Source organism: Jatropha curcas, chromosome 9 (genome assembly GCF_041381405.1).
Source record: "Jatropha curcas cultivar XTBG-Jc1 chromosome 9, XTBG_Jcur_1.0, whole genome shotgun sequence".
Lineage (NCBI taxonomy): Eukaryota > Viridiplantae > Streptophyta > Magnoliopsida > Malpighiales > Euphorbiaceae > Jatropha > Jatropha curcas.
In genome coordinates, this window is record NC_143159.1 from 27,312,286 (window position 1) to 27,334,380 (window position 22,095).

At 35.6% G+C, this 22,095-nt stretch overlaps 2 protein-coding genes across 2 annotated transcripts; one reads left to right on the top strand and one right to left on the bottom strand.

The window, feature by feature from the left end:
• Positions 1-272: 272 nt before the first annotated feature.
• On the bottom strand, positions 273-19,494 carry GALAK (galacturonic acid kinase). The gene is made up of 14 exons (XM_089725628.1): positions 19,306-19,494; positions 19,047-19,160; positions 18,759-18,830; positions 12,427-12,470; positions 11,459-11,609; positions 10,057-10,122; positions 8,135-8,214; positions 6,881-6,980; positions 5,524-5,675; positions 3,778-3,818; positions 3,657-3,685; positions 2,250-2,319; positions 2,032-2,121; positions 273-767 (listed from the first exon to the last, which is right to left on the bottom strand). Exons 1-14 carry the CDS (start codon positions 19,339-19,341, stop codon positions 523-525), a joined length of 1,290 nt encoding a protein of 429 aa, XP_089581754.1. The 5' UTR covers positions 19,342-19,494; the 3' UTR covers positions 273-522.
• A 301-nt stretch (positions 19,495-19,795) lies between these two features.
• On the top strand, positions 19,796-21,752 carry LOC105640095 (DBH-like monooxygenase). The gene is made up of 3 exons (XM_012224322.4): positions 19,796-20,026; positions 20,112-20,337; positions 21,118-21,752. The coding sequence occupies exons 1-3, from the start codon at positions 19,913-19,915 to the stop codon at positions 21,462-21,464; spliced, it is 687 nt and encodes a 228-aa protein (XP_012079712.1). The 5' UTR covers positions 19,796-19,912; the 3' UTR covers positions 21,465-21,752.
• Positions 21,753-22,095: the final 343 nt, after the last annotated feature.

Consider the following 22,095-nt stretch of genomic DNA (forward strand, 5'->3'; position numbering starts at 1 on the left):
CTTTCTAGAGTTCACCGGATAATTGGAGTCTCAATCCGAAAGGCAAGGGTTTATAGAGAAAGATGTTAGGTTGATCTCAAATCCAAATCCAAAAACCATAAACCTCAAACCTCGTAATCACTAAAAAATAAAACTGACATCTTATCGTACAACTTTATTGCTTGTTTGTAAATAATAAGCCATTAAATAGGGTGGGTGCAAACTTGTCCTTTGGATAAGTTAGCTACACAAAATATATATGAATATATACACGACTGCCACAAGTTCAAATCTTGTAAACCCAGAAAGAATCAATATCTTATTTCAGAAATGAAAAACCATCTCAATCTATCAATCATAGGACACTGGAATATGAGTTATATATGGATAAGAATACAGTATTTCAATGTATAAAAAGAATGTTTCGGTTGATAGTCAAATGATTTGTACTTATCCCTTGAATGTTTTTTCGGTATTCTTATATTGATTACAATCAACTTGCATACAAAAGCCATGAAGAAGATTCTGAAAGAATTGCTTCAATCAGATCAAGCGAGCAGCGTCACCTCCTTCGCATATCATTACATCTGAGTTCGGGTTGATTTGAGCAGCCAATTCAGGCTGAGCCTTTTGATATTCTTCCCTAACAAAAGAAGCAGCTTCTGCTGCTAAGTCAGCATCAACAAATGCAATACAACATCCCCTAAATCCAGCACCACTAAACCGTGCACCAAATACGCCAGGAGCCCTCAGAAGAATCTTGTATAGTTGGATCAAGGGCTCGCAACCTAAACAATCACCATATCGGAGATAGTAATACATCAGTAAGAAAACAATTGCAATTAAGGGTTAAGAAAACAAGAATTCAACTTGGAAACAACTCTAGCTGAGGTATTAAGACAAGATATCATCTGCTAAATATATTGAAGAGAATAGGAGAAAATTTAAACAGAATGGAATTTCAAGGTAGAACTGGTACCTAAGATTTATTTAGGCCAGTGAAAAACTTTTCTAAGGATTCCACACTAGCATATGCATAACTGACATAAATTCTTACAGCGCACTTCTTATTTTTAGGTTCATATATTTCAAGTCCTATCAAGCAACCTCAATGGATTTTATATCTAGCTCTAGGGAACATGGAAATCAAATTTAATATTGTTAATCATTCCATAAATACGCAACTATTTTGTTATATTAAGCAAAAGCTATCCGATCAATTTGAAATTTAACACTTTTGGCTTAGATAATAGATTATTAAATACAAGAGTTGGTCTCACAGAAGTCTTGCACAATGTTATTAAAGTAGTTGAAAATACCATGTCACAAAAACATAGACATGGGCAAAAGTGGATGCCCCACAAAAGGTTATTACAAAATGTGAATCAGCATATAACAGAGACCCTCAAGCTGTGTATGACAAGGAGACAATTTAAAAGGAATTGTCAGAAGAAAAATGAAAGATACAAATAAGAATCTTGATTATATGTAAAAAAACATGAAAAGTGGTTTCATAACCTATTATAAAAAGAAATTGAGAAACCAAATGATCTTGGAACACAGTTTCGAGCTTCAATTGTAAACAGAATCAGTTTAACCAAGTAAGCTCTAAATACCAAATTGATCAATGACGTCAAGAATGCAAAACAAAGTTGAAAATAAAGGTTACAAAAACGATAAAAAACAAATAGCAGTATGCTCATAAATGGACATAAAACCTAAGAAAATATCGGTTATCAAGAATGTAGTCTTATTGGTGATAACTAATAATATTTTGATAGGATCATTGCAGTTATTTGTTTCAAAATCAGTGGGATTAACCTATCCATCAAAGAAGCCAGATGTAACATTTGTAACACTAAAAAAAGCAACTCCAGCCTAAGCAGGCAGCCCTAACGTTACTCTGAACTATGCCAGTAGCTCTCTTGACCCTCAAAAGCAGGGAACTTTGCACACTAGGATATTCTTTTATATAGATATCTACTAAAGAGAGGGTTAAGTCAGGTTGGGGCACAGTGATGATAACTATAACTAAAAATTATCACTCTATACCACATTCATAGTTCTGAATAGAACTTAAACCAGAGGCTGAAATGAGCTTCCCAAATTCTTCTAAGTTGCCAGAAGCCCAAGCTTCAAGTCCTGAAATATTGTTGTAACAGAAAGCTGTAAGCTGATGTGCATAAAAGCATTTGGATATAAAAGTGATGGGGAAAAATGAATAAATAGTTTGCCAAAGAATTTATGAAAACATTTCAACAAAGTAATGCCTTTCATAACCCGTGCATTTTCCGAGAAATAATGTCCTGCTCTTTTGGCTAGTATGGGTTCTAACTTTCCCTGCAGATGCAAGGAAACATAGAAACACAAACAAATTATAAAATATAAATGTAATTAATCAATTTAAGTTCACAACTCAATTCTTAGCTTCATGTTTGCATCAACAACTAGAGTTTTATGTTCAGCTGTGGAGCTTGTTTTGTATAAAAAAAAAAATCATAACAATTTCATAGAATTCATTTACAAATTCAAATTTTCATGTTTAGTATAAATAAAATTCATTTGAAATTCCACATTTTAGTTCTATGGAATTGGTTATGCTTGGACCAAATTCTATCAAAGTTGATAAACTGCGAATGAATTCTAACTTTAAAAGGAGTACAAGCTAGTAAAGCTGCATATTTAGGATGAACTTTATGGGTGATCCAAACATGAAATTTGATTTGAAATTAAATGAATTCCACATGGATTTATTTTAAACACCAAGTTAATACATTTTAATTTTCCAAAAACACAAACATTTCCAAATCTATAAATATGTTGGAAAAACAGCATAAACTAATTTTTCATTCCTATAGAATCCCATAAGTTCTCTACATTCTTCTTAATTGAATATTATGATATGCATATATATTTTTACTTTCAGAACATGGCCACCCTCTTAGCACAATCACCACAACTGCACCACCACTGATAACACTAGCAACATCTCAGATCCATTTACCATGACACAACAACCATAAACATTCTGCTAAGAATATAATAAAAGCAGTTGCTACTGTTTCTATCTCCAGATTTTTTGGTTGATGAGGTTGAGACTTAATGCAAAAATACCTAATTATAAGGTCCATTCATGACATCATAAGTATACAAATATGTTCATATGCATTAGGAATTTTGTCCCACAGAAAATTCCAGTCCTGTATCTTAAAATTGATAAGCATCCAACAACTTTCATCCAGTTCATCTTGGAAACTAACTGATCTTATAATACTGCCAAGATTTTCAGGTACCTCCACAACATAGTGTACTCCTTTTTAGTACGATTTTAATATAACCTTAGTGATATATTCTCTAAAAGCATGAAGATTATAATCACCCAGTTGGCTGTTTGAGGTTGTGTATACATATGCCGTTCTCTAATGTACTTTGCAAGCCAAAAGTGCTTCAAACTTTCATATCAGTTTTTGCAGCTTCTATATATCAGAAATTGCTGTGCTTTGGGCTTAGTGGGACCCCTCCTAATGTTGGTCTAAGACCTAAAGCTATTTAAGTAACCATTTGGTATTGTTTTTATGTTGATAAACATAATATATCCATCTAGGATCATATACTGCCATGTAGGAGTACAAATATTGAGATGATAAAAAAATCAAACAAAAATGTAATTCAATTACCTTGTACATTTCGTATGCTTCTGGTTCAACTGTTTAAACAAAATAAGAGGGTCAGACAATACTTATGATTGATATAAAGAAAGAATAATGAAATTAAAGAGAAGAAAATTCAGATGCTGACCATTGCATAGGAAAGGCTCCATCTTGTCATTGCCAGAAGCTCTTGCAAATTCATCATACAAAATTTAATTCTACATGTTACTAAAAGAAGTTGAAAAAAAAAAAAAAAAAAAAAAAAAAGCAAAAACCAGAACTCATGTTTTACAAAATTAGGATAATATACTAGGGGAAAAAAAAGAAAAGAGAAGAACTTCATCAGCAAATTGATATTAGACCATGTTAATCATGCTTTGACATTCAGTTATTCAAGAAAGTTGTAGCAAAGACTAATGAGGAAATGCCATGTCAACTTGATTTGAATAACCAATACCATTTGTTTTCCTTCTATTAGATGTTGTATGCAAGTAGAAAGGATCCAGCTCTCTGACAGAATACTAAATAATACCATATCCAGTTTCCTTCTCATTCCTCCTCTCAGATGATTGGTCAAGTTTGCAACACAAACATATCCATTGTAATAATGTACCGAATCATCAAGGTTAAAGAACAAGATATGGTCTCTAACCTAAAGCATAATCATACTTATGGTTTCATGGCTAGTCAAAAACCCCAATGCTATAAATGTTCTCCATTGTGTTTGAAATAAAATGCATGTGTTATAAGTATGACTCAACTCTTTATTTCTTATGCGCTTCACTCTTAAGCTTATCCTTCACCTTTTGGCGTGAGAAGCCCACATGAGGCATCAATCAAAGCAGATAAATAAATCCTTTGAAGTTGCATGATTTTACCTCATCCAACCTCCACGCAATCTATTCTTTATATTGAAATAATCTCAAAACTTTCAGCCTGTCCAAGACTAACCTTTTGACATTAACAATGCAACAAACTAGATGCAGCCATTGACAGATGCCAAGATTTGAAAGAGATAAATGGCGAATTAGGACTTAGTATATGGGTCAACTCTTCCTTCTATAATAATTTGAAGAGAAGAATAAAATCACAGCACAGGAAAGCTTATCATAAAGGAAAACCAAGATTCTTATCTCAACCCAATACTTAACCATCAAGCAGGAAATAGAAAAATCAACCATAACCACGTTATTACATGAATAGAAAATGCAAACCCAAGGCTGGCATAACGATAGCACTTAGCAGCTTGCAGCTTCTCTGCTTATACATGCACTCCAGATAATTTGTTCCTTTCAGGCTAACTCTCTATTGAAAGCACAGTCTACTCAGTATTCGCCTCTTTCATGATATGCAGGATGTGTGATTTGAGCATCCTAAATCATCCTCATAAAATTTGTTGCATGTAAATCTTAAATCTTGTGTGATAGACCTCACCCAAATCATCTCATGCTTCATACACTGTGGTTTTTGTATTTGGCTCCAGCACTTTATCTTGTCATGACATGTTGCTTATTTTTTGTCCATGTAACAAGATCACCTTAACTAAAGTGCAACTAGAAATTGAGAACCTCAATCTGTGATTAGAATCAAGAAGACTAAATTCTCCAGAATCCAATTGAGCTACCAAACCAGATTTACAATTAAAACAACTCAATTAGCACAAGATTAATGTTTTATAATTTGATGTGTCTACTAAAGAATTTTCTTGGACATACTACACCACAAGATCTTCTTAGTCTTAGCACTCGTTACAACTCAAATTCGGTTGTGATAACCATCATTTTCAAATGTTTCAAAATAAGACGTCGCAAGCATGTTAGACATTGCAAATTGTAGAAACAATAAAAAAATATCTATAGGCCATTTAATTCTTATTGAGGGAAAACAATCATACTTTAGTAGAAATGTCGCAGCTTCTTGACACTCTGCAACCCGACGATTATACCCAGGGTTATTGGTCAAAGCATTTCTAAGGCCTGAGAATGCCACTAGTATTTTGAATGATTTCTGCAACTTCGTTGGGCATATAAGCTTGTGTTCTTTAGTCTACAAATGCAAAACTAGACTCATAAGAAACCATAAAAGATAAAAAAAAAATAATAATAAAATAAAACACCTGTATTTTCATTAACAAGCAACTGGAAGTACATTTTAATCAACGAATCAGTTAAATGAGAAAATGATATTAAACTATAATACATAGCATAGCAAAACCTATAAAAATATATTGTTGCAAAAAAAAAAAACATACATGTAAAATAAAGGGTCAAAAGGCCCAATTCAACCATATACCATCCATAGAAAATAAAATATATATCACCTTGCATTCATTCAAATCCCTTCAACTATTACAAATGTAATTATCAAGTCCAGTAGGCAACATCATAATTAGGACTTCAATTCTTGTCTGTGCTGTCATGATGTGATGTTATGTTAAAAGATTGAACTCATGGATGTTGGCATGGCTTACCATCCCTATGATGTAATCTGAATCCCTCTCTCTACTTGAAAATAAATAAATAAATAAAATAAAATAAAATATTGTCCTAGAAGAGACTTGAGAGAGAAACCCAGTATTATGCAAACCAATTATCGACATGTTTGCTTGTTTTATGTAATAACATTTTGGCCCTCTCCCTTAGAAAATTAAATACGTTGATGCTTCACTTTGTGAAATGCAATATTTTAGTTTTAATTGGCTAAGTATGTCAAGGGATGGCAAAGTGTTGGTTCAAAACAAATGTGATGGGGTATTATTTAGGAAAGACAAAATTAAACATTTCTATTTCTATTTATTTCTTAGTAATATCCAGAGCATTGATATTACTTCCTACCACACTCGAACACACATCAAGAATTTAACATTTATGCGTCAGTTTGGTCTATAAACTGACTAAAGTATCAAACTGTTTTTAAAAAACTCAAGAAGCAAAGTGTATTAAACCAAACCTCAAAGGACTTTTGTAAATAAACTATTTATTATGCAGCACAAATCCATGGCTTCCTATAAATAAGAAATAAGATCCAGTCCAAGGGTCATAAGAGAATTACAATTGAATATGGTAGCTAATTTTTTCACCTTAGTGACACTAGACTAGAAAAATGTTATGGAAGCAGTATGCTGGCATGGAATTATGTGATACTTGAGCTACAAAAAACTGATAAAGCAAACTAAGCAAATTTAATTAACATTAGATCTTAGTGAACAGCATGTTTCTTGAGCACTTATTATTGGCACATCCAGTCAATACCTTGCAGTTCATACACATTAGGCAACCATGGCTTGAAAGCAATATTGCTGACTGATCCAGTATGCCATTTCTCAGGCCAAAATATTCATTTTCAATCAGCCTGCATGTGCAGAAAGCTAGTTTTTAGAAAGGCCAAATATTTTAAGACACATAGGAAAACAAGATACCAAAAAAATATCTTAGCTAAGAAACTAATTAGCATGAATCAGGCAGCAAAAATTCTTCACAGGGGATACAAAGTATAAATGCAATTAAGAATACATATGTGAGAATAATGAGAGGGGATTCAAAGTTGTTTCTCATAACTATAAGACTACATTAAGGATCTGCCTTTAAGCCATACTTGTTTACCCTACTTATAGATGAGCTAACTACTGTAGAAGATAATGTTCCATGCTGCATGTTATTCATAGGTGATATTGTCTTAGTCAATGAAACTAACGATGGAGCAAACCAAAAGTTAAAATTATGGATAAGCACTCTTGAGAATAAGAGTTTCAGGTTAAGCAAAAGTATGATAGAATGCATGCATTAGGAATCTAGCGCCCTCCCCCCCCCCCCCCCCCCCCCCCCCCCCCCGACATAAAAGAATAGAGGGGAAATGAGGTGAGATTAGATGGTATTACGGTGCCTAAGTGCAGTCAAATTAGAAGGATGGCATGATAGATGAAGATGTGATCTACATAATTAAAACAGGATTGATGAAATAAGGGAGTGGTACAAGCTTGCAAGTTCTATAGAACAATAGAGGACCATCGATGTTATATGGAGTAAATGATGAAGGTCCAACCTATTCACAAAATGAATGTTGAAAAAAATGGAAGTTAAGATGGACGTGTAACCACACGAGATTGGATGATATTATAAATGACCACATCTAGCAAAAGGTGCCAATAGCACATGCTGGGAATAAAATGAGAAAAGGATGTCTAAGATGGTTTGATAACGTCCTACATCGACCCCCTTGTGCCCCATTCATAGGGGTAGTACATTGATAGGGTGATAAAAGAAGAGAGGTAGACTTTAAGACGACATAGAGAGATGTTGTCTCAAAAGACCTACTGTTTCTTAGCATTAGTGCAGACTTAATTATGAACAAAGTGGAATAAGAAATAAAAGATTCATTTGGCTGACTCTAACTAATTTGGGATTAAAGCTTAGTTTCTATTCTTGTCATTGTATGAATTCAAGTCACCAATAAGAGATGAAAACAAAAAATGCCAAAAGGTAAATACAAATATTTAAGAAACCCACCTATCATATTCAATGTTTTCAGTAGGAGATATAGTTAAGCTATTTGCACTTTCCAAAGCCAATAGATAGGCAACTCCAACCTGTCACTTGCAATTGTACAAATTATTACACACAAAATCATGGAACTCCCTAACAAGAAAAAAAAAAAGCATCAAATTCGCTAAAGGAACATGGTTTATTAATACAAGGTGTGAAAATACAACAATGGGAAACTACATAGAAATAAACTCATTAGTATAGGTGGTTTAGCCTAGAAATCTAAAAAGAAACTACAAAATGCACAAAGGATTACAAAAATTCAGCCCCTACACATAGAAAGCTTGTATGACATACACATTAAACACTAACCCAACATCTTAGGCTTATTTTTAAATGGCCCATGGTCAAATTGTATAGATATAAATAGTTTCAAGGTTATCCAATTTTACTCCCAAGAGTATGAAAATCATATCAATAGTGCTCTCACGCAGTAGGTTCATGGGTCCTTGTTATATGTCCTTTAATTAGCCCATGCCTTTCTAATGCAACTCCCATTCACACTTGCCATTCCAAAATTCTCTCCCACAAAAAATCCCAAAAAAAAAATATATTAGGAGGTTTTCTTTTCCTGCATATAGTTCATAAGAAAGTATACTTTCCTTATTTCTCTCGCCCCTTCAAAAGCTTGTTGTAATTTGATTTTACACTAAACTTCTTGTTTTTGTTTCACCAACACTATTAAAACCCTTTCTTCTAATCCCAAACTCAGTGAGAATTCATAAGCTCTATTATTAAACTCATAAATACATTCATGTTCCAATTGCAAAATTTCCAATTGGGTTCCAAACCACTTGATCTGCATTGTTAGAAAACAATAGCGTGGGTTACCAATCACTTGTTGCTAATACTATAAAAACAAAATTGGGTTGCAAAACAACTTATTCCCAATTGAAAAAAGTGACAAAGTACAGGAATTCAGTGATCAATCCCTGCTGATGCCAACAGTAAACAAAGGAATTAGCATCTGCCTCAATAGCATTACAAATAAAAAAAAAAATTCCCTCCAAAACTAGTATGCCTGCATAACCTAATTATAAGCCCATTAAATATAGAACTCCACCATTATGCACTTCTTGATACTATTCATCCATTTGTAATAATCCTACAAATTTTTTTTTTTTTTTTACATACTTCAAGAGAGCGCCATTAGAAACTATCAAATCTGTAATCCTTAACCTCCCTCTTAAGTAGGAAGTTTAGCAACTCCCAATTGACGTTGAAATTCATCTCTTTGCTTTCCTAAGGCAATATTTCGAATATTCTCTATCCTCCGTGCGACCAAATTAGGAATAGAAAAAAAATATATGCACATGAAATAGGCATCAAAAAGTGCTCTAATTAAGAGTGTGCATAAGCCTTTTTATCCAACTTCTTAATTAGAAGACTGAACATCTTAATCTCAATATTTACTTTGAAAGGATGATCCAAATTGGAAATAGGAAGTGAAACAAATTTACACCCGAAACCTGAACCAGATCTTGACAACTACTCTCAAAAGGGTTAAGACAGCTAGAAAGAAGTCTATGAAACAAAAATTCTTAGCTACAGAATCCCATTTATCCACCATTGAAGTTACTCGATTCAATTTAGAGAACCGTTATTTCATTTAACCTATAAAAGTTTGATTTGGGAACATATATGAACAACCATTAGTGTACCTAAGCTTTTAACTAATCAAATGAACTTAATTAGAAAATTGCACTTCAAGGAGTTGTTTTCCCTTTTCTGAGGGAAGCATTTCAAGGAACATTTTATTGAAAAGAGAATTTATAATTATCACAAAAAAATTCTCCAGTGTGCTTTTCTACCAATCCAATTTCTATTTCAATAAAAAGAAAGTCCTCATGAATTAGTACAAAGGCAAGCAATAAGATTACACTTACAGCAGCAGAAGAACTAAGTCCTGAACTGTCAAAACCTTCAGAACCACTAATGTACCCTATGATGCCCTGTAATGATTACAAAAGCAATTATATTAATTCAAATATGCAGAACCTCAGAAGACAGCAAAATAAACCATCTAAAGTTCTTATACTTCTCATTTTAGAAAGCATTATCTAGCTCCAATACAATTTTTATCTAAATTTTGTATAGTGTTTTTTATCTCAAAAGAATTTTGATTTGTAATGCATGTAAGGAATTGACAAATTGTTTTATTATTTGATAATTCCTCCACATTTTTTCTATTTACTTTAAATAACTATTAAGCTTTTTCCAATCATGGTTGATCTTTTATCTGGTGGAAGCTGGCCTCCTAAATCTCACATTTGTTGAGAGAAAAGATATGGCTATCTGATATTTGTGGGGCTTATTGAAAGGATAAGGCTGAGAGAGTTAGCAATTTTGAAGTGTAAAGGAGTCAAACAGGAAATCAGCCATGAATGTTCAAGGTCATTGTTTTTTAGATTTTTGACATAAGATATCTTCTCATAAATAACAATTTCTCTATTGTCATATAAATTGCACACCAGCAAAAAAATAAAAGAGAACAGAAAAGATGGATGATTTTTCTCTAATTAAGAATAGAGATTGCTTCTTGTCTCTAAAAGGGAAATCAAAAGGTTCATGATGTTTTGATCTTAAAATTTGCCAATTATAGCTTGACCTTCAAAGTAACTATATCAAGTGCACCCTCCTTGATTTTATCAAACTAATTCACTGGAATTTATCATACTAATATCCTGTCCTCCTTACTAGATTATGAAGAACCAAATTAGACCAGTTTTATTTTATTGATAAACATGAAATTAAAACAAGAAGAAGATGTGTCACAAGACTTTGCGTTTATAATTTATGTTACTTTGTTTTAATTTATAATTGAAGTAGAAAATTGCAAGTGGACTCAAGGACACCTCGCCATGACATGTACGACCAGCATGACCCCAAATGCAAGGACTAAATGTAGATGGTTACAGTTGATAACATCATGATCAATCAAATGATGGGGCTAAAAAATCAACACAAGCACTACTTGGATATTTTGGACAATTTGGCCAAAAAACAAAGAAACAAAACAAAGGACATAAAAGGGAAAATAAAGGGGGGAAAAAGAGAGAGAAACATTAATTGCTTGCATGCAATTATAAACCTGAAAGAAATAAGATAATTATTAGCCATTGCAAAATCCTTACTATTAGTATTGTCCCAAAGGATGCAACCATAGCAATGGTACTCCAATGGATTAATCTAAAATCACCAACAAAAAAAGTAATAGCATGCCTGAATCAACATAAATGATTAGCTCGAAGAGTTTCTTTCTTGACAATTCAGTCGAATTATCCAAACCTGAGTAATAGAGTTGCCCCTACTCTGCAGTGCATAGACGGCTCCTCTAGCAAAATTTCCCCAGTTACAATCTTCTTGTAGTTTTTGAGAATTGGTTGCGTGGTTCTCATCCTTTTTTCTTATGGGTCTAGGGTATTGAACTTCATCAATTCTGTAAAACCCACTGAATAGTGAGCTCTTTTTTTTTTTAATGGTATAGCTCATTCAAAGGCATTTTATAAAGTACAACACATTGCATATTATAGGCATATACTTAATTACAATCTCTTTTCTTGGTGATCGTCTATTTCTTAATTTCTATTATGGACTATACATATTATGGTCAGAAATTAAGCTTTTCTTTACTCTATTCTGATGCAAAAAAGAATAAGGACTAACTTTGACACTTCCAAAGTTTTTTTATCTTCCAAACACTCTTAATTAAAGTTGTGCCGTAATTTAAGGGTGTGATTCTCTACACATGCATTCTATTATCGCAAATTCCAAAATTCAATTGTAAAACATAATTATTTATCCACCACTCTTTTCCTGCAAAAGGAAGTGGCAAGCATAATCTTTCTTATTTACATTTTTCTAAGTCAATTTCTTATGGCAAGTAGTAACATGGTAAAATTCAAATTTCATGGTGTTAGTTCAAAATGTAGGAAAACTTTTTAGTCAGAGAAGCAAAGAATCTCATAGTAACAAAAAAAAAAAAAAAATAGTTAAAAGCCATAAGTTGTGTTTTGGAGAACACAATCTACAAATCAACTTGATAATACTGAAGTGTGTAGTTTGTATACTTGGATGGTCAATTTATTTCTCAAGGAAAATATGTTCAGCTTGAAAAAATATGATGTATGAGAGAAGGGGAGAAAGAGATAGAGAAGAAGGGAGACATGGAAAAGTAAGTCACAAAACTTGAATCACTGAAACCTATTATAAGAGCATGGCAAATGAAGAAAATATCACAAGAATGATTTTTCTACCTGAACCTAACCTCTCCACCAAATTGTCCTGAACGCAATACAACCTACAACAAGATTTGCTAGTAGCATTAAGCAAAAACAAGAATTAATCTTTTAAAGGAATCATAAAGACAAACATGAAAGATAATTGCAAAGTTTAAATATCAAGATCAACCAAGATTTGCTAGTAGCATTAAGCAAAAACTATAATTATTCTTTAAAAGGAATGATAAAGACAAATATGAAAGATAATTGCAAAGTTTAAATATCATGATGAAAGCGTGATATTGTTTAGGACTCACTCCTATCAAGAAAGCCTCATACTTTCTAGGGGTTAGAATTGCATAACACAACTCAAGCTTCTTAGCCGATGATATCTCCACAGATCATTCCTCTGATTTAGGAACAGATTACAATTAATTTCCTGTAATTAATCTCTGTAATTCCTTTCCATATTCTGCTTGTATTCTCCCTATTTAAAGGGCCTTATACATCAATACAAATCATCAAGAATTCCAAATCCTCAAACACTTTCATGGTATCAGAGCTTCGGTTCTGAAAATTATCCCTCCCTCTCCTTTCTCTCTCATATTTTTTAGCTGCTGCCGCCGATAGCCATGACACAAACACCCACCTCCATTCACCCTGCCTACTCTGTGACTAACATCCAATCAAAAATAAGAACCCTAGATGGTAGCACAGTTACATACACATCATGGGTGAAATTATTCAAGTTTCATTCTATTGCATACCGTGTTCTTGATCACATTGATGACACGCCACCCCCAGCCTCTACAGATCCATCATACAGTGCTTGGAAAGAAATAGATGCCTTGGTGTCTCAATGGATTTACAGTACCGTGTCTGATGAACTGCTCACCCGCATCCTCGACACTGAAGCTACGGCTAGAAAAACATGGCTGAAACTTGAGAAAATCTTCCTTAGCAACAAGAAAGCAAAAGCGGCAGCTCTTGAAACAAAATTCGTTAATCTCACCCTTGCAGCCTGCAGTTCCGTTGATGATTACTGCAAGAAATTGAAAGACATCGCCGACCAACTGAACGATGTTGACCAACCAGTTACAGAATCCCGATTGGTCTTACAACTGGTTCGTGGCCTTCCTCAAGAATTCGACGCCATAGCTTCTCTTATTAACTCACAAAACGCAGACTGGGACCTTGCACGAACCATGTTGAATGATGAGGTCATTCGCCAGGCTGCACGACAACAAACCACCTCTGTCCTTGTCGCTCCAACCACGCAGACAAACCAAACGCAGCCGGCCACAACTCAACAACCTGAAAACAATCAGCCTCACAACAGTTCTTACCACTCCAATTATAGAGGCCGTGGTCGAGGCAGACATGGCAGAGGCAGAGGACGCGGCTACAGGGGAAACTCTCCGGGGACTCCTTGGGCTATAACCCATCAGTCCGCCAATCAAACCTACCCAAAATGGGCTTGGTGGAACACTCCACCTTGTCCCTACCCAACACAAACTCCATGGCCACCAAATCATATTCAAAACACACCCAATGCCCATTATGCCGCTTATTTAGAACAGCAGCCATACGGCCCAGCACCACCATATCCCCCTCCACCGCATACTGGATATGATGCTTTAAGTCCTTCCGATCTCAGCCAAGCTTATAACACGATGCAACTCAACTACACAGATCCAAATCTGATCATGGATACAGGGGCAGAACGTCATGTCACCGACAACCGAGGTATTATTCGCAACCCTGACTCTTTTCCTGTTAACACTAAACTTTTAGTCGGCAACGGACACTATTTACCAATTGAGGGCTCAGGAACAGGTTACCTTCCCATCCTTAACCGTACATACATCCTCCCAAACATACTTTACAGCCCACATATCATTAAAAATTTATTATCTGTCCGCCGTTTTACACGTGATAACAATATTTCTGTTGAATTTGACCCTTTTGGTTTCTCTTTGAAGGACCTCAAAACGGGACAGCTCCTTTCCCGCCACAATAGTACCGGAGATCTCTATCCTGTCACTCCACCAACCCTACCACCACAAGCTTGTTCAATCACATCTCCCAATTTACCTTGGCACGATCGCCTCGGTCACCCTGGCACACAAGTTTTAGATGTTTTAACCAAACAGTTTGGTCTTCCTTGTAATAAGAACAAGCATTTATTTTTTTGCAATTCTTGTCATTTATCTAATAGCAAACGATTACCTTTTTATGAGTCAAATTCCTTTACTTTTTCACCATTTGATATAATACACTGTGACTTGTGGACCTCCCCTATTCCAACCAAATCTGGATATAAATACTACATGGTGCTAATTGATAATTTTTCCAATTATGTGTGGGTATACCCTCTCAAGTTCAAATCTGAAACTTTCACCACCTTTACTAAATTCCATAAACTCATAGCCACCCAATTCAACCGCAATATCAAAACTTTTCAATGTGACTTGGGGGGAGAATTTGACAACCATAACTTCAAAATTTTTGCCCAACAACATGGTCTGTTATTCCGTTTTTCATGCCCCCAAACATCTTCCCAAAATGGTCGGGCTGAACGCATGATTCGTCGTCTCAACGACATCATCCGCTCACTCCTCATCCATGCTCAATTACCACCTATGTTTTGGGTCGAAGCACTTCACACTGCTGCCTATCTCCATAACATCCTTCCAACCAAACGTCTCAATTATTTCACACCCACTTTTGCCTTATATCTCCGCCACCCGAGATACGATCACTTACGTGTGTTCGGGTGTGCTTGTTATCCCAATACCTCCGCAACCCAACCCCACAAATTACACCCAAGATCCGTTAGATGCATCTTCCTTGGATACCCTCCAGATTTTAGGGGATACCGATGCTTTGACCCTACAACCGGGAAGATCCACATATCACGACATGTAACCTTTGATGAACAAACTTTCCCATACACCATTCCAACTCCACCCAAAACATACACATTTCTTGATGAACAACCACCACCAGGATTTCAGTTTATACAACCTCACCCAACACCAAACACCACCCAAACCCAAAAACGCCCAATCTCTCACCCCATAATATACACCCGCCGCCATAAACAACAGCCCCTTAACCCAGTGGCCAATGCTACGGCACCCCCACACACTGCTGCACCTGTCTCACAAAATCCCAACACTCAGACCACCGCTGTATCAAAACCCGCACAGAATACTCATCAAATGACCACCCGCTCCAAAGCTCGCCATGCCCTTATGACCACCTCAATTTCACCAATACCCACCTCTTATGCAAAAGCTTTTTCTGACCCTCATTGGTTAAGTGCTATGCAGGCTGAGTTTCGTGCTTTGCAGGAAAATGATACATGGGAACTCGTGCCTCGCCCTCCTGACCGACCAGTCATTCGGTGTATGTGGCTTTTTCGACACAAATTTAAATCAGATGGGTCACTTCAAAGGTACAAAGCACGTTTGGTGGTAAATGGCAAATCTCAAATGGTGGGCATTGACTGTGACGATACTTTTAGTCCCGTAGTGAAACCCGCTACTATACGAACTGTGTTATCCATTGCAGTTTCCCGTTCTTGGCCAATACACCAGTTGGATGTCAAAAACGCGTTTTTACATGGGCATTTAAATGAAACTGTTTTTATGCATCAACCCCCGGGTTTCACAGATAGAAGATACCCTCATTTTGTGTGCAGATTGAAAAAATCCCTTTATGGGCTCAAACAGGCTCCACGGGCATGGTACACCAGATTTGCAACCCATCTGCTGTCTCATGGGTTTCGCAGCAGTGTGTGTGACAATTCCCTATTCATTTTCTCAAAGGGAAATCAGCTTGCTTATTTACTTCTGTATGTTGATGATATAGTGCTCACTGCCTCTTCTAATGAGTTATTGCAGAATATTATCCGCATGCTCTCACGAGAGTTTGCAATGACAGATTTGGGCCGGGTGCATCATTTCCTGGGAATCAAAGTGACACGGACATCTGGTGGGTTATTTTTGGATCAGTCTCAATACACAAAGGATATCATCTCCAGAGCTTCAATGTCCTCTTGCAAACCGTGTGCCACCCCAGTCGATCTATCATCAAAACTGAGTGCTTCTGATGGACCTCTCTTCCATGATCCAACATTATACCGCAGTCTTGCTGGCGCATTACAGTATCTCACATTCACACGCCCAGATATATCATATGCTGTTCAACAAATATGCCTCTTCATGCATGAACCGCGGGATCCACACTATGCCTTTCTCAAAAGAATAATCCGATATTTACAAGGCACAGTTGACTACGGTATAAGAATTGGCAAGACAAATACACATACCTTGGTAGCATACTCAGACGCAGATTGGGGTGGATGCCCAGACTCCAGAAGATCAACTAGTGGCTACTGTGTTTTCCTTGGTGATAATTTGATTTCATGGTCTTCAAAACGGCAGCCTACTATCTCACGGTCTAGTGCAGAGGCAGAATATAGAGGAGTAGCAAATGCTGTTGCAGAGACCACCTGGCTTCGCAATTTACTTCTGGAATTACACCTCCCACTTCAGCAGGCCTCCGTCGTATACTGTGACAATGTTTCCGCAGTGTATATGTCTGACAATCCTGTCCAGCATCAACGCACAAAACACATTGAGATCGACATACACTTTGTACGGGAGAAAGTTCGAATAGGCCACATTCGGGTCTCACATGTCCCATCTGCTTTTCAATATGCTGACATCTTCACCAAAGGCCTATCTCGACAGTTGTTCCAGTCATTTCGATCCAGCTTGAGCGTCTGTCCTCCGCCCGCTCAAACTGCGGGGGAGTCTTAGCCGATGATATCTCCACAGATCATTCCTCTGATTTAGGAACAGATTACAATTAATTTCCTGTAATTAATCTCTGTAATTCCTTTCCATATTCTGCTTGTATTCTCCCTATTTAAAGGGCCTTATACATCAATACAAATCATCAAGAATTCCAAATCCTCAAACACTTTCAAAGCTAAGAGCATGAAATTGCTGAAACCTTTAGTAACTAAAATATGATCATAAGGTATTACAAGCACAAGGGTATTCAAAGACTAAACTAATCCTAAAACTTTACTGATAGGACATCAAAGTTAGTGCTCATCCTCTAAGGATTTGGACTCTCAAATATTCAGCAGTTCCACAAAACACCACAGTTTGACATCAAATTTATATTGGTTAGCCAAGGTTTTCAGTAAAATTCAGTTGAAGCGGCAATATTTCCATTTTTTGAAACCATTGTGCTCGCTGGTAATAGTTAGATATAATAGAGAATGATAATGTGTTGGTAGTGGAAATGAAGGAGAGTAATAAATGAGTAGCATAATGATGATTGCATAATTTTTTTTCCTTACTACAAGGGCTTTAATGTTAGCTGCAAAATCCAACAGACTAATCTTCAAAGACAAATCCAGCATGAAGGCAATGGGGCATTACACCCCCCCCCCCCCTCCCCCCCAACTACTCCAAAAAATTCTTTTTGAATTCCATCCCTCTGATTTTTCATTAATATCAGAGTCTGTACCGACATTTAAAGATTTAAAAACTAGTTAGTTCATAATCTATTTGCAAATTCTATCAAATTTAGTGGAATTTTTCACTCAAGCATAACCAATTTCATAGATTTAATAATGCAGAATTCCAAGTAAATTTTTGAGCATACAAAACATGTAAATGTGGATTTGCAAAGGACTAGACTAGAAAAATGTATCTTGATAATAATATTGACTAGAAAGTAGAAACATTAAGAAAAGGGAATGTTTCTTTAATTAGATATGGTCAAAAAGATATTATTTTCCTTCCTTTCAAACAAAGCCTTAGATGTGATGCCTAATGAAGCTTAGATGTTAATCTTAAATATCTGATTTATTGTTCACAAGTAATGTTTTCAATGCATTACCTGCATTTCAAACATGTCCCATAACTTGTTTTCCTTGTGATATTTTGTTTCCTAGTTATTCTCTTCAACAAATTTTGATAGTTTACCTAAGTTTCACCTTGTTCTATTTTTCAAATACACACAAGACAAACCATAAATAATTAATCGAACAGGATATCTTCCATAAATTTCCTACCCTATTTTTCCCCAGTTAGTCTGTGAACTGCACTCATAGATGACAAAGGTTCTGCAACATGCAAAATATGGCTAAAACTGCTATTATTATTAACAAGACATTGTTGGGGCTCAAACTTGCCATCCAACTACCATACGCGATCTTTGTGGACTCCAACATAAGTCACCATTCCTTTTGCATTTGCTATTTCTGTCTTGTTGATGCAATTTGACTCGAAACAACTGCTGCATAAAGTCACAGTTTATGAACCTGAACAACTTTTTTTTACCTTAGTATCCCCAGAAGGAATAAACCCCAGAAGTATTCCTCTGTTAATTGTCATAGCTGAAACAGTTCCACCCTGCAAGCACTAAAATCCATTATTTCCTACAATTTATAAATTGCCAAGTATAATGGTGCTGATTTGCAACCGTAATAAAGGGGACTGCAATGTGCTAAAAAAATGGGGAGAAAAAAAAATTAATTCTGACTAATTTCAAGTTAAAATCATTTGGATTGAAAACAAACTAATAAAAAATCAAAGAGGCACTACCAAGAACCTGTTTAGCAAACAAACCTGATGATCAATGTGCGCACCAAGAGGGCAAATCCGATAAGGAGAAACTACAACACGAACTTCCTCGGGACTTCTCCCAGCCATTGCAGAAACCACTTTCCTTATTCTATTTAGCTGGCAAAAGAGCAATGTAAACGACAATGCACATTTCTTAAACGCCATTAACTCAATCAACAAAATAGAAATCAGTGGTGAATGCAAAAATAGAGACTTGAAGCAATTTAGAAGAAGCCCATCAAATTTTTTTAATGATTACTACCTCATCTTTACTAGGCCAAGAAACCCCTCTCTCCATTTTCCGAATTCCTCAGCCAAATCTCAAACTCAGATGGGTATTATCCGACAATGTGTGTTTTGATTGCTGTTAAAATGTCAAGATCTACCTTGCATTTTAAGCATCAATAATTGGGATAGTGGTTTATTATCTTTCCTTTCCCATTTCCCAATGTTTCTGCTTTTGGCTTATTCTCATTTCTAATTTTATTAATTTTTTTTGCAAAATTTATTAATAATTATAAAAACATTTTTGTTTAATCACCAACTATTATTAACAGTTAATAGGTTTAATTTTCATAAAAATAAAAATTTAGGGGATGAATGTGGATAAGCTAAAAATGAATAATTATGAATACGTTGACACGTAAGCAAAAGAAATTACTCATTTATGGATTAAAAAGAAAAATAAGGGTAAAAGAGCAAATAAAACAAAATACGTACCACAGTAACAGCAGGGCGTATATCTAAATGTGGGTTCTGGACTTTTCCAGACAAACGCAGAGAAATCTTTGTCCTCTTTTTAACTTCCATCCTTTCTGCGCAATTCATTCGCATAACCTTTCAAATTAGCTCAATTTCAGCGGTAGAGAATGTCAGGACAATACTTGTCGTCGATCAAGATGAAGAGGAAGGAGCTTGACGATGTTAGTGACGATTTCTCCGATTTTTCTCTCTCTTCGCCGGCTCGAAAGATTCGCCGTCTGGTACTTTAGCCGACTCTGATTTTGCTTTTTCTCTAAATATATTTTTAACAATCGAAGAATAATTTATCGTTTTCGTACTTGATAGGACGCAGAGTTGCCGCCAATAATGGAGGAAGAGGAGGCAGAGATGCATCCCCCAGCGGTTTTTGTTGGAGGTGTTGAAGAGAAGCAGCAGCCAATGGTGGATTCTGGAGTAGGAAACCAAGAGAGGGCTATTGTGGTGTTCAAGCCTGTTAAAACTAACCCTCTCTTACATTCTTCATCTAATTTTTCAGTCTCTGTCGATTCTGACTTGGTTTATGGAATTAAAAGTAAGTATTAAGCATTAATCTTTTTTTCTATTCTTTTTTCTGCAGTATTATGCTCTTAAATACTATATTTTCTGTGAGATTTTGTGCAATATAGTATAGAAGAATTAGCTATTTCTTGAAAAGTGTCAATCCAGAGAACATATAAACATTGTCTGCTAGCCATTGAATTTGAAAATGGAATTTTCAATTACTAACAGATCAATTAGGAAATAAGAGCTTTATGGAATGGAGTTTTCTTTTTCGCTAGTTGGTATAGCTGTTTTAGCAATCACCAACTTGAAATGTAGGTTAGCTGCTATTAAATTCCTTTTAGGAGGTGAATTTGACATGTTTTTGCACAATAACTCCAAAATAGCTAAATGACAGTTAAAATAGTGCCTTCAAACTAGTTTTTGCAATAAAATCCGGGGATTTTTTTTGGTTCACCATGGACTTGGAAGTGGAATGTGGATGGATGTTTCAGAAAATCCAATTTCAACCTTTACTTTTCTAGATAATTAATTAGAGTTTGCTTGTTAGATTAAGAATAAGCTTGGAAATATACCATACTGTTTCAATATAAATTAAACTCATCCAAACATAAACGTGTTAAAGATTTTTCGTATTTCTGTGGAACAAACCAAACAACAAAGTCAAGGATTTCATTTCATACCATATAGTGGAGCAAACAAAACTCGGGTTTGAGGCATACTTTGCCAAAAATGTAGTGTTCAACCTCAATGTCAAGTAAATCATTATTGTGATTGAAGAGAGTAACTAAATTGGGCATTCTCTATGCAGGTCAATTTCTTAGGTCAAGCTGCAATGGTAACATAAGGTTGGCCGAGGAAGAAAGAGAAGCAACAAATGAATGCATGGCAGTTGTTCCGTGGGTTCCTTCACAGGCTGCTTTCGCACGAGGCATCGATACCTCTCAAGCAGAAGCTCCAGATCTAATGGAAGCCGAACAAGTTGGGGAAGAAACAATGGAAATTGAATTTGAAGGCAACAATACTATTCAAAGCAATGAGCTTGAATCCGGTGGAATGATGAGTGGGACCCAAGGCTTGCCTCAATGGCAGCAACAGCATTGTTTGATACCACAGCTACCTCAAAACACTTCCACTCCTATCACATGGTTCCAATAGCATAGCAGTAGACCAATAGTTAAAATGTAGGTAAAAATGTGGTTTAGAGACTGAGAAAGGAATATGCATGTTGGGGGTTTTTACTTGGGAGGGCCTACTCTTGTCTTGGGAGATGTGTACCGAGTAGGTGGCTGGTGGTGTTGGAATAGAATCAATTCGGTGGAGATTCTTTTCCTTTCTTCTATTTTCTCCTAAAAAAATAGTTGTTACTCTGTACAGTATTATCGGCTTTAAGTTTCAGGCTGTTTGTTTGGGGTTTTATCAATGCATTTGGGACTTCTTCTTCAACTCTCAATTTGCTGTAATTGCCAATTTTGATTCAAATTATATGCAGAATTCTTTCTTAGCAAGTGAAGGAAATAGTAATGATGAAAATGATATTTATTTATTGACAGATCTTACATACCATGACTAACAGCCAATGAAACGTTCAGTAAAATCAAATCCATCACTTCCAATGAGATTTTTACCAAAATCCTTGAATTCTTCATTGGTTTTCGCAAATGCAAATAAAGACTTTTCCTCAAATCCATCAACTCATCCTTGAAAAAGCCCTCATATTGCTAGTAAAGAAAGAAAATGTAGCAATAGAATGCCTAAAAGCAGATCATCTATCATCTTCTCAGGTTAA

Coding starts and splice junctions, on each gene's coding strand:
- GALAK (XM_089725628.1), bottom strand. CDS start 19,341: ATGGAGAGAGGGGTTTCTTGGCCTAGTAAAGATGAG. Junction 8,215..10,056: donor GACTTAGTTCTTCTGCTGCT/GTAAGTGTAATC, acceptor TGCAAGTGACAG/GTTGGAGTTGCCTATCTATT. Junction 6,981..8,134: donor GAAAACATTGAATATGATAG/GTGGGTTTCTTA, acceptor CTGCACATGCAG/GCTGATTGAAAATGAATATT.
- LOC105640095 (XM_012224322.4), top strand. CDS start 19,913: ATGTCAGGACAATACTTGTCGTCGATCAAGATGAAGAGGAAGGAGCTT. Junction 20,027..20,111: donor CTCGAAAGATTCGCCGTCTG/GTACTTTAGCCG, acceptor CGTACTTGATAG/GACGCAGAGTTGCCGCCAAT. Junction 20,338..21,117: donor CTTGGTTTATGGAATTAAAA/GTAAGTATTAAG, acceptor TTCTCTATGCAG/GTCAATTTCTTAGGTCAAGC.